The sequence below is a fragment of the Gossypium hirsutum genome, chromosome A03, assembly GCF_007990345.1.
Source record: "Gossypium hirsutum isolate 1008001.06 chromosome A03, Gossypium_hirsutum_v2.1, whole genome shotgun sequence".
Lineage (NCBI taxonomy): Eukaryota > Viridiplantae > Streptophyta > Magnoliopsida > Malvales > Malvaceae > Gossypium > Gossypium hirsutum.
Window position 1 is genome coordinate 107,962,786 of NC_053426.1, and position 14,284 is coordinate 107,977,069.

At 35.1% G+C, this 14,284-nt stretch overlaps 3 protein-coding genes across 4 annotated transcripts; 1 reads left to right on the top strand and 2 right to left on the bottom strand.

Moving 5' to 3' along the window:
• The first annotated feature begins 596 nt into the window (after window positions 1–596).
• Window positions 597–4,964, top strand: LOC107886870 (calumenin-A). Of its 2 annotated transcripts, XM_016810964.2 has the most exons (9): window positions 616–922; window positions 1,021–1,409; window positions 1,933–2,132; window positions 2,625–2,727; window positions 2,839–2,904; window positions 3,128–3,301; window positions 3,397–3,493; window positions 4,463–4,609; window positions 4,768–4,964. In XM_016810964.2, the coding sequence occupies exons 2-8, from the start codon at window positions 1,057–1,059 to the stop codon at window positions 4,589–4,591; spliced, it is 1,122 nt and encodes a 373-aa protein (XP_016666453.1). In that variant the 5' UTR covers window positions 616–922; window positions 1,021–1,056; the 3' UTR covers window positions 4,592–4,609; window positions 4,768–4,964. The 2 variants fall into 2 exon arrangements, with proteins under 2 accessions (XP_040957368.1, XP_016666453.1); XM_041101434.1 differs by lacking the exons at window positions 4,463–4,609; window positions 4,768–4,964 and adding an exon at window positions 3,783–3,949 and having other exon boundaries at window positions 597–1,409.
• A 284-nt stretch (window positions 4,965–5,248) lies between these two features.
• Window positions 5,249–9,528, bottom strand: LOC107886869 (5-oxoprolinase). Its single transcript, XM_016810963.2, has 2 exons — window positions 9,388–9,528; window positions 5,249–9,254 (listed from the first exon to the last, which is right to left on the bottom strand). The coding sequence occupies exon 2, from the start codon at window positions 9,237–9,239 to the stop codon at window positions 5,421–5,423; it is 3,819 nt and encodes a 1,272-aa protein (XP_016666452.1). The 5' UTR covers window positions 9,240–9,254; window positions 9,388–9,528; the 3' UTR covers window positions 5,249–5,420.
• A 324-nt stretch (window positions 9,529–9,852) lies between these two features.
• On the bottom strand, window positions 9,853–10,305 carry LOC107887769 (linoleate 9S-lipoxygenase 5-like). Its single transcript, XM_016811998.2, has one exon. It carries the CDS (start codon window positions 10,303–10,305, stop codon window positions 9,853–9,855), a length of 453 nt encoding a protein of 150 aa, XP_016667487.2.
• Window positions 10,306–14,284: the final 3,979 nt, after the last annotated feature.

A 14,284-nucleotide genomic window follows, 5' to 3' on the forward strand; every position in this document is an offset into this window, starting at 1 on the left:
CCAACATGTTTATGAGAGTTGGGACCAACTTACACCCCCTACCTATAAGGGCCACGTGTGAAAAACTAGCATCTCTCAAGTAGGGTTTGATCAAAGGTGATGGAAGAGCGGATGGATTACGAATATAGGTCTCCAAAATTTGATCTTTCGTCTATTTAGGAAAAAAATATACAAAATATTAAATTCAAATATAACAAGAAAATAGAAAAATTAAACAACATTAAAATATAATAAAAAGCATTCTTACAATTTGTAATTGATTGATGAAAATGTGGTTATCATCCAAATGGATTAGAGATCTTGCCATTGCTAATTTCAAAAAACCACCGAATAATTTCTAATAGAAAATATAATTTACGAAAATGTTAAGATAATTTTAATAAAAAATAAATTTTAGAGAGAAATAAAATTTGAGAATTTAAGAAGAAATTAGGAGAAATTTAAGAGAGATTTGAGAATCTGAAAGATAATTAAGATTGAATTGGAAGAAAAATGAAATCGAGGGTTTATATATGAAAAAGATAAGACCATTGGGATGGGTCCAACGGCTAATTAAATAGTTATAGAAGAAAGTAACCCTTAAATGTTACTGTTGAGAAAAAACACTTCCAAATGATTTGACAGAAGTATATCCAACTAGAAGCATTTCTTGATAACACTCTCAAAACACTTACATTTGGAAGGTTTTTTTTAAAAAAAAAACAGCCTATTTTGGTTTTTTTTTTTGGCATTTTTGAGTAAATTAGTATAACTCCCCCAAAAAATATTTATAATAAGCCATCACCTTATTTAATAAATAAATTATCTTCTTAGCAGATCCAAATGTAAAAGAGACTCCCATCAAAGCATCCCTTCTTTGTTTGTCAATTCCCAGTCCAAATATTTCGACATCTCACGACCTCTTCGCTTTGCTTCATTATTAGTAGATCCCTATCTCTTGTTTCTCTTCTCTTAAACTCTAATTTTTTTTCCGTCCATATTGTTCTAGAATTTTAGATCTTTGTTTCTTTTTTTTTTCAGAACAATTTTCCATCAAATTTTGGGTACTTTCCAGATATGGGAAAAGTTTCAGCCATTATATACATTGCTGTGGCTCTTCTAATCCTCTTCCTCATCTCGCATTCCCCTAAGAAACACCCCAACCACAGCCGCCATCGCCGCCTAAAGCTCCGCTCTTCTTTCAGCTTCAGCAACCCCACCCACCACGAGCCCGTGGCTTTTGATCCTCTCGTCGCCGACATCGAGCGCCGCCGTGAAGATCGACAATGGGAGAAGCAGTACTTGGAGCACACCCATCCTGAGCTTGTAAATGACCACGCTCCGGGTCACGAGTCGCAGCCCGAGTGGGAGGATTTCATGAACGCTGAGGATTACTTGAATGATGAGGATAAGTTCAACGTTACCAATAGGTTGGTGGTGGTATTACATTTTCATTTACTTTTAAATTCATGTTGATACTATTTTTGGGTATTAAGTGTTCGAAAGTTTAAAGCTTTAATTAATAATCTTTAGCTGCCAATTTTAGTTAAAAATGTGTGCTTCATCATGTAATTTGCTTAAATAGTATAAATTACTGCTACTATTTATGAGCTAGTAACATTTAGTTATTCACATTGATTCTTCTTTTATCCGTTTCAATTACATGTAGGTGCGAATTTGTGGACTGATATTTGATCATTGTTGGCTATATTTTATATGCTTTATAGAAAGAACGCTAGGTATCTTTATTATTGTGTACGCTAATTGTATCTGTGTATATACTCACATCGTGATGATTTTGTAGGTAATATAAACTGATAGTATCTTTGTATATACTCACATCGTGATGCAGTTTATGTAATCCTTGCACCTGTGTTTATATGCTTGTGGATGGCCATTGACTGTAGCATTTTGATAGATGTTGATCAAGTGGAGTTTTAATCTAATGAACAGGTTGGTAATGCTGTTCCCCAAGATTGATGCGGACCCTGCAGATGGTTTTGTGACGGAGAATGAATTGACCGAGTGGCATCTACAACAAGCAGCAAAGGAAGTCTTGCACAGGTCTATGAGGGAGATGGAAGTTCATGACAAGAACCATGATGGATTTGTTTCATTTGCAGAGTATGAGCCTCCCAGTTGGGTGAAGAATGGTTAGTGATCTATGCTATTATATTACCAAATTTAATTCATCTAATGAAACTAATCCTCTGAGTGCTTCTACTATATTTTTTTTTTATGTGATTTTGCTTTGTTTGTATGGCTAAATTGTTATTTGGCTTGAAGTACTTGATTGATGGATTTTATACCTTTTATGGATTTCAGCTACTAGTTGTGTTATATTGTTTAAGAATTGATCTTTCTACTCCTTTTTGCAAATTCAAATACCCATCAGTTTTCAGATCTTTTTGTGAGATAATAGTGGCATGAAGCCAAAACATTTTAAACATCCTCTTTCCTTTTGTTCTTAGTGATAGTAACATTGAGTAAACCTTTATAACAATTCTAGTCTATTTATGGATCTTATCTTGCTTTAGATTGTTATAGTCTTCGAGGACGAAACACCAACATGATAATTGAGTTCTGTTTAATTTGCCAATAATTATCTTTAAAGATGGTAACTTGTTTGTGTTTCTTTTTTCCAGACAACAATTCTTTTGGCTATGACATGGGCTGGTGGAAAGAGGAACATTTTAACGCATCAGATGTCAACGGTGATGGTTTGTTGAACATAACCGAGTTCAATGAGTAAGTACCAAATTCTAAAGCAAGTTCTGACTCATCTACTCCTAGCGAAAGGGGTTACTTTTAGTTGCTGCCATTGTTCTCCCCTAATTTTTCTGCTTGGTTTTTTCCTAGCTTTCTGCATCCATCTGACAGCAAAAGCCCAAAGCTGCTACACTGGCTGTGCAAGGAGGAAGTAAGGTAACCTGAGTTTTATTTCTTTCTCTTTTCTCTCATGTAAATTGTATATATCCGTTCTAGTTAAGAAACCAACTCGTGCTTAAATTTTATGTTTTGAGTTCTAGAAATAATAATAAAAAACAACCCCATTTTGGGGCATGTTATCCTGTTTGCATTTGATCCGCCTTTTCTACTAGTGCCTTCAAATTGCTATTTGACTTTGCTTCTACTTTTATCTTTTCAGAGAAAGAGATACAGACAGGGATGGGAAGGTTAACTTTGATGAGTTCTTTCATGGGCTCTTTGATTTGGTGAGAAACTATGATGAAGAAGATCATAACTCTTCCCATCTATCTCACGACTCATTGGAGTCCCCGGCTAGAAGTTTGTTTAGCCAGCTTGATAAAGATGGTGACAGGTACTTGTATACATCTTTATGTCTAGTATCATGGTTGTACTGAAAAGTTAGTTGTTGGGACTGTTAAATAAATCTATGGTGCTTTGTATTAACAGACTGTTGTCTGAAGAAGAACTACTACCAATAATTGGGAAAATTCATCCATCAGAGCGGTACTATGCGAAACAACAAGCAGATTACATCATATCACAGGTACTTACGACTCCAAAGAATTGAGCAGTATTACACATGAATGCATGTATGCATTTTCTAATATTTTGTTTTAGTTCTTTTTATTTGATAGTAGGAGTTGCCTTTTATTAGAAATATTTTGCTGAACCCATGTTTAGTTGTGCATTTCTACTTGGAATGTAATGTAATGCGGAAATTGATGGTTTAGGAAGAGAAAGTGTTTGGGGTGCTTTTTTTGTCTGTCACCTATCTTACATGGACAGCACTTTAGGATGTCATACATGACAAGGGCATTGACACATTATGTCAGACTTGTGTATTCAGCATGGCAGCCAATGACATCAGAATGGTGTTTCATGGTTGCAATGGATGTTTTGGGTTTTCAAAATGGTGAGAAAGAAGAGCAAGTTTTTTGAGGTAAAACATTCTAAAACCAAATTGTTTGAAGTGGCAGAACAGGGTGTTTTCTGGGGCTGTTGTCACGGGTTTTGATACTAGAATTAGGGTATTTGGAGGTTCTTTTTTTTTTTTTTTGGGGGGGGGGGGTGGGGGAGTGGTGGTTTCAAACATTTAGTTGAACAAACAAAAAATTTAGTGAAAATCTGATGGCAGGTGCTGCAAATCAACATTGGAATCTGGGTTTGATGTTGGGTTCTGGATTTTTTGGGGTCTATTTGTTGAATTTGTGGAGAGAAAGTCTATAGATGTGTGGAATGGTGTGATAAGGGATGGAAGAAGAAAAAGATAAGAAACAATAAAAGCAAAAGCGGAAAAGAAAAAAAGAATCTTAGTCTGGTCCAAGAAGAAAACAAAGGTAGTTCAACAAAATGAAATGAAAATTGTAGTGCAAGATAACTCTAAACCAATATGCTTTGGCTAGTGGTTATTGCCTCTTCTTAAAAGGAGTAAAGTTTAGTGTTCATATCCTTTGCCCCTCTTAGACTTCCTCATTTGTACTAAAAGGGACGTTTTCTTTATATGTAATTTCAGGCAGATTCAGATAAAGATGGTCGCTTAAGCTTACTCGAGATGATTGAGAACCCATACGTATTCTATAGTGCCATCTTCAGTGAGGATGAGGATGATGATGACTACGAATATCACGATGAGTTCCGCTAAATGCTAATTTCATGATAGGTAAGATTCCATTTTGTAATTTGATTATAAGCTAACCAACTAAAAAGAACCTAAACTTTACTACTTCCTAAGTTTCTATATTTTTATTACATTCAAAGAAATCCTTTTTTATAATATCTATTTTAATAATGGATATCTTTTTACTATCAACTTTGCAGGACACAAAGACAGCAATAGGATTCAATTTCTTTTCTTGCAAGAATTGTATGCTTTATAGAATTAGTAATTATGGAACCTTTTTTTCCATTAATTTTTTAAGAGCTTCGAGTTTTTCAGGATTGAAAACCCCTTACAAAATGCGAATACATTAGTTATTTATTTATTAACTAATGAATGAATTGCCTTTGCCCCCCGATATAGTTCATGATTTGGTTAATCTCTTGTACTTTCCTTCTTGCATCACTTTGTTTGGAGATATAATCTGTCTGAACATCTACATATCCAATATATATTTTTTACTTAACAGTTTGCATTGTAATACTAAAATCCAATAAATTGTTTGATATAAACGAAGTAAAATAAAGCATTATTTATTACAACAAAGCATTCATTTTGCCTAGAAAACATTAAACATTTGACGTCAGAAAAGATCAGAACTTAGAGGAAATCTAGAACTAGAAGAAAACGAGCACCTCATCATACTTGAAAATTTTCATTCCATTACAATTATTTGGTTTTTAAGCCACAAGATGGCAATCTCAGATCCCAACCCATATTTATTATGGTTTTCATCATTTGGCATTACAACAGACAATTTTCAAACTTGGTGATCAAAGTTACCATGAAAATAGTTTTTAAAGACAGTAAATGATCAAAGGGAAGAAGACAAAGAGCCCCAGCCGCCACCACCTGGTGTTAAAATCTGAAGTATTTCCCCAGCCTGCACCTCTACTGTGTTTTTGCCTCCAAGGTAGATTCGTCTTTTATCTTTTGTTATAAGATAGTTGGCTCCACGAGCTCCATTTGCTCCTCCTTTTAGCCCTCTAGGTGCATGTACTCGCCTCTCAGAAAGAATGCTAACCACAACTGGGCGCCTGAACTCAATTTCCCTCACAAGTCCATTACCCCCTTTGCGATGTCCTGCTCCTCCACTATTTTCTCTCAGTCCAAATTTGTGCAAGAATACTGGATACCTCTGCTCGAAAATTTCAGGATCGGTCATTCGAGTGTTTGTCATATGACACTGAACTCCACTTGTTCCATCCCAGGTCGGACCAGCCCCACTCCCACCTCCGATTGTTTCATAATAACCGAAAGTATTGTCCCCAAAGGTAAGATTATTCATACATCCCTGAGAACAAGCACAGGCCTGAAATGCAGTCAATACTACATCAGTTATTCTCTGAGATGTGAGAACATTGCCTCCTACTACAGCAGCTTTATCACTTGGAGAAAGAAATGAGCCTGCCGGTACATGGATTATAACTGGAGCCAAACAACCTTGATTAAGAGGAATATCAACATCGACCAAACAACGAAGGCAGTATATGACTGCAGCAGCAGTGACAGCTTCTGGAGCATTCCAGTTACCGTAGACTTCGGGGCTAGTTCCACTAAAATCAAAACTTGCTTCCCCTTTGTTAGAATCAATAGAGAGTTTTAAATGAATGACAGACCCGTCATCCATGCAATCCTCTTCTTCTATCGTTATAGAGTTTCTCTCGCCAAGCCTAGTTGATTCCGAGGAAATTCTTGCAGCAACTGCCTTGAGCATCTCTCTTACTGCTTCTTCTGCATTAAGCTGCACATAAGTCATATAAGCCTGAACAGTTTCCAAACCATACTGCTCAATAAGTTCTTTGATTAGAGTAATTCCTCTCTGGTTAGCAGCCACTTGTGCTCTAAGGTCTGATAGGTTATCTTGAAGCCGTCGTGTTCCTGGGATATTTTGCGAATGTTCATCAGCACCTGGAAACTTAAGTAGTTTTATTATTCCTTCTTCTTGGAAAATCCCCTTTTCCACTAGTTTAAATGCTTTTATGGCAGCTCCTTCTTCCCATATGGACTTCGAAAAAGGTGGCATGCTTCCAGGTGTAACACCCCCAATCTCAGCATGATGCCCTCTACTTGCCACAAAAAACACTAGTTTCCCATTATCGAAAACTGGGGTTATCACAGTTATATCGGGAAGATGACTACCTCCAGCACAAGGATGATTAGTGACAAGGACATCTCCTTCATTCAAATTGTCACCCCAGTATTCAAGCTGCCAACGAACAGTACTGGACATAGCTCCGAGATGCACTGGTACATGAGGAGCATTGGCAACTAGTCCTCCATCTGGACCAAAAAGAGCACAAGAAAAGTCTAGCCTTTCCTTGATATTTGTCGAGATAGAAATCCGCTGCAACGTCCGTCCCATCTGTTCAGCTATTCCCATAAATCTGTGATTGAAGATAGAAAGTTGCACAACATCTGCAACTTTTTCAGCAACTTTCACTGTGTTTACACTAGACTCAATTTCAATCTTAATGTTTCTATATTTGGTTATAATAGCTTTACATTTTGGTTCTACTATCACTGTACTACTCCCATTCATGATGATCGCAGGGCCAGGTATAACATGCCCATATCCCAGATTCTCAAGCTTGAACAATGGTGTATCGTGCCTCCCATTCCCAAAAAAGACCTTGTAGTGGCCTTCGATTTTGGGAGAACCAGAAGCAGGTTCTAGGGTCTGTGGTTTCAATATATTAGCAACTCCTATCCCACGAACCCTGACATCGCAAACAAGGATATTTCTATTCTGTAGCTTAAATCCGTATTCTTGCTGGAAAAGCTTCTCAAATTCCTCAGCATAGTCAGATCCAGATCCATCTTCAGCAATACGTCGCTTTACCATGATTGCCGTATCTGTACCTTCATACCTCAAATTTAGATATGTCTCAGCCTTTATATTTTCCTCTCTGAACCCTTGCTCTTGCAGCTTCTGCTTTACCTGGTTCAACAATATAGCTTCTCGACGAGAGGCCTCTACAACAGATTCAGAACCATAAACTGCAGCATAAGGAACTTGTGCCTCTTCTATGACATCGGCCAATCCCATTCCATACGCACTTAAGATTCCACAAAACCGGTGAATAAGTACTTCTGTCATACCTAGTGATCTAGCAATGGCACAGGCATGTTGTGGCCCAGCACCTCCGAAGCAAGCTAGTGCATGGTTCCTTGTTTCATGGCCTTTCATCTCAGTTAACTGACGTATGGGACGGCACATGGTCTCATTGGCAACATTCACAAACCCCAGTGCAATCTCCTCCACTGTCATATCCTTTGCAGATGAATCTTGGCTCTTCCTATAAGAATTTATTTGCTCTGCTAGCTTCTTGTATTCTTCCCTGGTTGCTTCGACATCTAAAGGTTGATCTTCCTTCGGACCAAAGATTGCTGGGAAATAATCAGGAACAACATACCCAAGAATCAGATTTGCATCAGTGACTGCCAATTCTCCACCTTTCCTATAACACACAGGACCAGGATGAGCACCCACAGACTCTGGTCCAACCCGGAAAGCTCCAAATTGGAACTTTAACTTCGATCCACCACCAGCAGCAACAGTGTTTATGTCAAGCTGAGGTGCTTGTATTATAGCACCAGCAATTTTAGTTTCTAGGACTTGTTCATAACTCCCAGCATAACGGCTCACATCGGTCGATGTACCACCCATGTCAAATCCAATCAAAGGCTTCTCCGTTTCAAGCCTGAAAAGAGTCTGTGAATAGCCAACAACTCCCCCAGCAGGGCCAGACAAAACAGCCTTGTGCCCCGAAAATCGACTTTCCGGTGCAAGCCCTCCATCCGACTGCATAAACAGAACATTCACCCTCGCAAGACCTTCATCGAATCTAGATATGAACCCTGATAAGTACTCTTTCACAACAGGGGTTAGATAAGCATCCACACTAGCTGTTAAACCTCGAGGAACAGCACGAACCATGGGAGTCAAAGCTGAAGACAACGAAACATGTCGAAAACCCAAGCTCATAGCCAACTTCTCAACAGCCATTTCATGATAAGGGTAAGTGTAGGAATGCATCAACACAACAGCCAAACAACTAATCCCTTTCTCCAATAAACCTTTCAATAAAGGCTTCAAAGATTCTTCATCTAAACACTTAACAACCCTAACAAGCTCACCAGAAACCCCTTTAACAAAGGACCCAGATTTCTCTCCATTCCCTTTTTCCTCGTCAAGAACTAACTCAACCCTCTCATCAACTTCAATAACTTGTTCATAAAGATTAGATGGTTTAGCAGCAGAAAGGTCAAAGATATGCGGACGAGATTGATCACCAATCTGTAACAAGTCCTTAAAACCACGAGTAACACACAAAGCAATCCTTTCCCCTTTTCTTTCCAAAAGGGCATTTGTTGCCACAGTCGTCCCCATCCTTATCCACTCGATTTTATCAGTTGGGATTTTGACAGTTCGAGGGATTTTCTGCCCCGTATATTCCTCGAGAATCCTCCTGATTCCTTCAATCGGAGCATCGTCGTAATTGGAAGGGTCAACGGATAAAAGTTTAAGGACCCGGCCATCGGAGTGACCGGGAATCTCGGCGTAAACATCGGTGAAAGTACCCCCTCTGTCAATACAAAACCTAAGCTTTTCTCCACTGACACTTCCCATTTTTTACACACACCCCTAAAAAAGAATAGTAACCCAGAAATAAAACAAGTAAACTGAAGCAGAAGACGATAGGAAATTAGCAAAGAATATGAATAAGAAGAGAAGAGAGCGAAAGAGAAAAGGGACGTAGGAGAGGGAGATTGATTACCAGGTGAGGAGGGATTGAGAATTAGAGATTGATTCGTCTATAAGATTACGTGATGGAGACAGACGGGTGTCGTTTCGATACCCACCTTCGTATAGAAACTGACTACTGGTAGGTGGTTGTTCCACAGATGCCCGTTTTGCTGTTAGTGCAGCGGTGGAAATTTATTATTTACTTCTCATAAATTTATGGGTAAATTCACAGATAGTCCTTCAACTATTAATTTTTTATTTTAAATAGTTAAAATAAATATTTTATAATTTTAATTTTAGTCACTCCCCTTAAAGTCACAAACACTCAAAATTTACAAATGTTTAACTTGTTTCTTTCTCGATTATCCTACTCTCAATTTCCACCAGCTTCTTTCCCGATTATTTCGAATGCGGCTAAGGGTTCATCGTCAGTGGTCCATTCCGCCACATCTCTTTGCCCAAGGTTTATTTCATTTATTGAATGTCTTGATAAGACTTATATAAAGGATACACCCATTAGGGTTTGGAACTGTGCGGTGATTGTTTTCAAGAAAGCCAAGTTTGAGTCGTTTTCAATGTCGTCGTATTTTTTGGTGCCTGGCTCCGGCATGAACCGATGGCTGACTGTTGGTCTGTTTGAGAGGTATCCGACGTATGGGTATTGTCCGAAATTGACAGCTGCGTCGAAAGCGGAAGCTATCCATATTATGACGGTGCATGCTTGGGTGAGATCGATTAATGTGTTCATCTCCAGCCACCATGTATCGTTTCTTAAATCGTCGTGGTCTTCGTTTTTTACCTCCGACCACCATGATTGGATTTTATTGTTGTTTTTAACTGTTTCATCTGATGGGTAGTAGAAAGAACAGTACTCGGTGACCCAGGTTTCAATGGTTGACCAGATTTCTAACCCATCAACAGCGTACGGGTAATCGTTTATTCTGCCCATGGAGACAACTCAAGTCCAGCACTGTAATTCCTCTGAGAAAAGAACAAACGGTTTAATGGTGTTTGCTTGAAATTTTAATGATAGATATCATTATATAGCTTGGTTTTACCTCAATACGGAGAGCCTGGTCGGTGAAATCCCAGTTCCTGTAAATAGCAGACGACGACATTTCAAGTGCATATTTTCTTGGAAAGACGGTTAAGAAAATATTTATTTCTTTATATATTTTTAAATTTTATATATTATTATTTATTGTCAATAATATTTTTTATTTATATATATTAATTTATTATGTTTTTTGAAAATATCAAATATATAAATAAATAATTTTTTTTATTTAAAAGAATAAACTTATTATTAAATTGGTTCGCTTAGTTCTTTTTTATTACTATTTTTTTCTCTGCTTCACCTCATGTAAAAGTCTAAAGATATCATACAATTTAAAAATATATTTTTCAAAAAATAAATAAAAATTCAAATTTATTATAAAATAAATAATAAAGGAAGTAAAAGAAAAAAAAATTGGACAACAGAATAGAACATATTTTTTATTGACCAATAGTAATATTTATAATGTTTATCTAAAATTTATATTTATAGACATAATAAATATAAATAAAATAAATATTTACCTTTAATTTTTATATTAGAGTCCTAAAGTAGATTAAACTTGTTTCGATCTTAATAGACATCTACTTAATAATAAAATATTTATAACATTAAATGTCTATTAATAGATAACGTGTCTTTTTAAAATCTTAATAAGATAAAACTCCGTGAAAAAAAATTCTTAGTGAAGGAAAAAAATGCACATATAATATGTTGTCTCATTAAAAATCTTATTAAGAAAAATCGATAGGATAAAACATCGATTAAAAGAAAAAGAGTACAACGTGTATTTACTCAATTTTCATGACAACATCACATGATATCTTAAATTCTATATATTCAATCTTGAATGCTAGGTTTTCAAATAATCACTAAAATGTATTTTGCTAAATATTTATATCAACATCCTTTTGAAAGTCATGAGTGAGGAAAAATTTTGAGGAAATATATTTTGATCTTTTCAGAAGTTTCAACAATAATTATAGTAAAGTTTGATCATGATCCTTCTATAAAAATACATATATGTACTTCGGATGATTTTATAATCTTCCTTCAACTATTATTCACTGAATCAAATTTACCACGTATGTTCAAATCATTGCAATTCATATAAATGTTTACGCAAACATATTGAACAATTTCCTGGGAATTTTTATATGCTTTTATCATTCTAAATCCTTTAAAGATTTTAATATAAACTTACACTATATGACGATTTATATAAAGATTGTAACAACAATTATAAGATACATGTTAAATCTTTCATAAACCGCTACACTAATAAAATAGCTAAAGATTATTGCATCTACCATAAGAGAATATATTTTTATAATCATTGCTAGGATTTAGCGAAAACTTCATATTTCTTATTTCGTTTTCGCAAGACTACTCATTGGAACTTCAATGACTTTTTACCTTTAAATGTATGGACTATTAGTTTAGAAACTTCATGTATTTAATTCTACTTGAATTGTGTCTTTTCATTTTGATCAGGGGCGAAGCCAGAGGGCTGGCATGGGCCCGGCCCCCCTAAAATATAAAATTACTCTTTTAGCCTTTAAAATTTTTTAAAAATTTTAAATTAGTAAATATAAAATTGCACTTTGGACCCCTTAAAATTATAAAAATTCGATTCGATTCAATCCTTTACAAATTATAAAGATATAAACCATAAAAAATTAAAATTTTATCCGGCCCCCCAAAATTTTGTTCTGGCTTCGCCCCTGATTTTGATCAATCTATTTCGCGTTTATATTTTTCAAAAAATTTCTTCAAGACCCACATTTTCTTTCGTTATCTCAATAATAAAATTGCATTCAAAATCGTTGTCGACAAATTTTCATTCTTACGATTCCGTATTTTATCGTATTGACATAACTTATCGAAAACTCTTTATTTTGTCTATTGTGGTGGAGCAACTTAAACATATATCGCATATTCAAAACTTTTAAAATAGGTTGTATTTAGCTTCTAACAAAAAATAAATTATAATGAGATATATGTATCAGGACTTATAGCATGATATGAATTAATGTTGATTCATGTAAAATATCATATCTTATATATATATATATATATATATAAAAATTATTCTCAAAAATATATAATTTAACTAAAGCATTTAATCATTAATTATGCTAAACCATTTAATAACTCATCGCATTAGTTCAAGATAAATATCTTTAACTTGAAACCAAAAAAAAATTAAAACTCGAAAGTCCCGAACACAAAAATAACCCTATTAGCACCTTCACTTGTTAGCATAGATTTATCAAGATTGACAGTGTACTTAAAATATATTTTTAAACTTAATTGTACCAATTAGAACAGAGAAGGAAAATATGAACTCTGATACATACAAGAATCAAATGACAGCAGCTTTTTTCCGTCACAAATTTGGTTTATCTCTCTCTTCTCTCACTCTTATCTTCATCTTCCCTAATTTTTCTACCTCTAAAATTATCCTACCACAAATGTAACTACAATCCGAATACAAAAGGATGTTGAACAAACTCACAAGCTTGTTACTAAAATAATTACAATTCTTTACATGTAGAGTCTTAATTTATATCCCTATATCACTCCGTTAAAATATGACGACATGACAGCATAACACAATGACTTAAAAAAATTAACTCTACATCCCTTCGACATGACATTATAACACAATAGCTCAAAAAAAATTAACCTTCAATTAATGTTCTAGTATCAATGTTTCAAGTTTGATTAAAATATATTATTAGTCCCATAGTTTGACAAGATTTTAAATTTAATAAAAATTTAAAATTAAATCATGTCATTAAGCATTTTCTATCAGAACTTCTCAACTCGAAATTTTGATGAACCTGTCCTCATATGACAACAAACAGTTGACAAAAAATAAATATATTAAATTGACAAATTTTAACCAAAATAAATGCCAATGACGATAATGAATAGACTAGAATTTTTAAATTGAAAAAAGTAAAAAGATTATTATTTTTTATACAAGGTCTAGAACTAGACATAATTCATTCTTAACACCTAACTTGAACCCACATCTCTTGTATTGGTAATAATACGGATGTCAATCGAGATTGAATTTTTAACTTTCAAAATACAGGAACCAAATCTCAAATTGTATACTTGTCCAGGGATTATCAGCACATTTTAACCTTCAAGATTTCACCAAACTTATTCAGTAAAGTGAAGAATTCATAACCGGTGAAGCATTTCTTGTTGACACCAAAATATTGGACATTTTTCCAAGCTAAAATGTTGAGGACTGTTTAGATTTCACTTTTGTGCACAACCAAAGTCAATGGCGAATTAATAAGCAATGAGTAAATCATTATCAATGTGACCCGCCCTGAACTTGAGCGTTTGCATAGCTGATATTAGCTTGTTACCTGTCCATCACAAAGCTTGAACAAACATGCATAAATTAAACCCAACCCTACCCATAAACATCTCTTATTTTAGACTAAAAATTGCTTTGCGCCAGTTTTCAGTCATCACAAGAGCAAATAGTTAAACAGGTATAACTTTTGATGGCACCGTATAAAAGGTGAAATAACCAGAGTTCATTCAGATTTGAGAGGAACCAAAGGACAAAACAATCAGATTCAACTCTTTTTTTTTTTTTTTTCCTTTTAAGTATATATAATTCTCAACATCACATATTAACAAATTATAATTCTCAAGAAACTTAATCAAACACCAAAAAGGGAAGATCAAACTTGACAGACATGAGCTTAAAATGCCAGAAGTTTAGCGTCATCCCCTGCTTCTTGAAAGCATAAACAACCGTCCTGTGAGCTCAAGAATGAACAAGAAGACAAGTAAAATCTGATGTAAGATATAAACAGACGCAAATTCGAGTCTATGGTAA